The 3,108-nt window shown below is 30.5% G+C and overlaps 1 protein-coding gene across 1 annotated transcript; it reads left to right on the top strand.

The window, feature by feature from the left end:
• Nucleotides 1-22: 22 nt before the first annotated feature.
• On the top strand, nucleotides 23-1,986 carry LOC106767681 (cytochrome P450 71A21). The gene is made up of 2 exons (XM_014652623.2): nucleotides 23-651; nucleotides 1,343-1,986. Exons 1-2 carry the CDS (start codon nucleotides 49-51, stop codon nucleotides 1,952-1,954), a joined length of 1,215 nt encoding a protein of 404 aa, XP_014508109.1. The 5' UTR covers nucleotides 23-48; the 3' UTR covers nucleotides 1,955-1,986.
• Nucleotides 1,987-3,108: the final 1,122 nt, after the last annotated feature.

The raw sequence follows: 3,108 nt of genomic DNA, 5'->3' as shown, positions 1-3,108 counted from the left end.
ATTCTGAAAAACCAAGAGCACGTTTTCTGTAACAGACCACATCGTAAGATGTCTGATATCATCCTATATGATTCCAAAGATGTGGCATCTGCTCCCTACGGCAAATACTGGAGGCAGATAAGGAGTATTTGTGTCTTGCATATTCTCAGTGCAAAAAAGGTTCAATCCTTTGGTGCAGTGAGAGAAGAGGAAATCTCCATAATGATGAAAGAGATTAAACAGTGTTGCTCTTCTTTGATTCCTGTGAATTTAACTGAATTGTTTTCTACAGTCACGAATGACATAGTGTGTAGAGCTGCTCTCGGAACGAGATACAGTGGAGAAGGAAGGAGACAGCTTTGGGAGCTACTGAATGAAATGATGAAGTTGATGGGTGCTCCAGTTATAGGGGACTACATACCTTGGCTTGATTGGGTGGGAAGAGTTAATGGAATGTATGATAGGGCAAAGAGAGTGGCTAAAGAGCTTGATGAATTTTTCGATGAAGTTGTTGATGAGCATGTAAGTAGAAGAGGGCATGATGTGCATGGTGATGATGATGATGAAGAAGAAGGAGAGGAGAATGATCTGGTGGACATTTTGTTGAGGCTCCAAAAGAAAAACAGAACGGGGTTTCAGATTGATAGAACAACCATAAAGGCTTTGATCTTGGTATGTAAGATTAGCTTAACGTGTTATCCCCATTATTAATTGTTCCTAATCTTCTCTAAGGTAAAATACTTTTTTTTTTCCAGTTTTGGTTACAAATATTCGAAATGGTCCCTATTTTATTTTTCTGTTTAATATAGTCCTAAAAAAATGTAATTATGTTCAATTTAGTCCTAAAATATGTAATTTGTGTTCAATTTAGTCTTTTTACAAACTCCGTAAACCATAAACAATGGCTAAATTGAACACAAATTACATTCTTTAGGACTACATTGAACATAAAACGAACTAAATTGAACATAATTACATTCTTTAGCACTATATTTTGAAAAAAAAAAAAATAAGGACCAATTTGAATATTCGTAACCAAAACTGGGACAAAAAAGTATTTAACCATTCTCCAACAGACAACTACTCACTCTCTAACTTCAGAAAATCTTTACTTTTCTGAAGCATCATTTTCATGACCTAAAGTCAAAGATGGTGAGAACGGTTTAAATATCTTACTTGAATTTCACTTCATGTTAGAGTCTATGGCAGAGTCAAACACCAAGTCTTCAAATATCTCTCTAATAAAAGCTATATAATTAACCTCTTTAATTGGTATACTGGTGAATTCATTTCGTTGAATATATCCTTCATGGAATTTGAAGGTAGACAATGAAATTGACAGTTGATGGGTATTTTGTTTCAGGATATGTTTGTCGCAGGTACTGATACCGGCTCCTCAATCCTGGGATGGATAATGACAGAACTCTTGAGGCACCCAAATGTGATGCAGAAGCTAAAAGATGAGATAAGGAATGTGGTTAGTGGTAGAACTCGCATAACTGAGGAAGATTTAAGCAGCATGCCTTATTTGAAAGCAGTGATTAAAGAAAGTTTTCGATTACATCCCCCAGCTCCTTTGTTGCTTCCAAGGGAATCCATGGAAGATACCAAAGTGATGGACTATGACATTGCAGCAGGCACACAAATCATAGTTAATGCTTGGGCAATAGCAAGAGATCCTTGTTACTGGGAAAAAGCTGAAGAGTTTGAAGCAGAAAGATTCTTAAAGAGTTCAATAGATGTGAAAGGACATNATTTTGAAGTGATACCATTTGGAGCAGGAAGAAGGGGTTGTCCAGGAATAATGTTTGCCATGAATATGATTGAGTTGGTCATGGCAAACCTCATTCATCAGTTTAATTGGGAAGTGCCAAGTGGAGTAATGGGAGATCAGACACTCGACATGACTGAATCTACAGGGTTGACCAGTCATAGAAAATTTCCTCTCATAGCATTTGCCTCCCACCATGCATGATAAGAAGTTAACGTTAAAGTTGGTAACATATAAGGAAATTATTATTTAAGACATAAATTAAAAGTGTATTTACTCTTCTTAATGTGCTTTGCATTATTTTTATACTAGATATATTTAATTTAACAAATAATTATAATGACTAATCATTATTAAAGGAGAACCAGTTTTAGTTTTAACACAGTTTTAAAGTACTTCTTCCATTACTACTTTTTGAAGACTTTAAATGCATGTGTGACCTTCCAATTTTTTATTTCTTTTATTTGAATTGACCTTAAATTAGTTACTTTGGATATTTTACACTATGGATATTTTATATTCTTATATAATACTATGGATATTTTATATTTTAAATTTAACCATTTTTATAAGAAAACTTAAATAAAATAATTATAATTAATGTTTTAAAAATATAAAACGTATTCGATATTTATCTTGTAAAGAAAGCATGAGAAATAAAAATAACGCAACTACCTGAAATGTGTATAATGATGTTTATGAGCATTTGAGATATATTTTTTAAGTCTTTCACTAAAAATAATGTGTCGTAGTTGTTGTCTGCAAAAATATTAAGAAAATTACTTGACTAAATGTCAAACAATAACCCCATTTTTATTATATTAGCATAAACGCTTTTCAATTGGACTACTTGATTTAAGTTTTATTAATAAGTTTAATTTATAAATAGTTATATGATTTGGGAGTTAGTAATTAATATTTTATAGCATCATTTTGGTATATACAAGGAGATATTCATTTAAATTATATATTTTTATAAATATGAAATTAATTAATATATTTTAACGTTAGATTAAGCAACATAAAAGTTAAATATATATATTCAAAGTTATATCATTAATTTATCAAATAATTGAGTTAAAGATGACATCTAAATTATATAAAATTGAATTTTATTTCTGTTTCATATTTTGATAATATTTAGACCATAAACTTTAAAAATGAAAATGAATAAATGTATGTCAATATTTCTTTTATTTGTGTCTGATTTTGTTTTCCATATATAAATATTTTTCGATTTTTTTTATGGACTATTGAAAGGAATCCTTCCATAACATAAAAAACATAAGTGATAGTTCCATAATTCAACCATTAAGTATTATTAGATATTTCAATAATATTTATTTCAAAATTTACAA

This window comes from Vigna radiata, chromosome 1 (genome assembly GCF_000741045.1).
Source record: "Vigna radiata var. radiata cultivar VC1973A chromosome 1, Vradiata_ver6, whole genome shotgun sequence".
Classification (NCBI taxonomy): domain Eukaryota; kingdom Viridiplantae; phylum Streptophyta; class Magnoliopsida; order Fabales; family Fabaceae; genus Vigna; species Vigna radiata.
The sequence above is the reverse complement of the archived record's forward strand: the minus strand, read 5'-3'. Positions and strand labels throughout refer to the sequence as shown.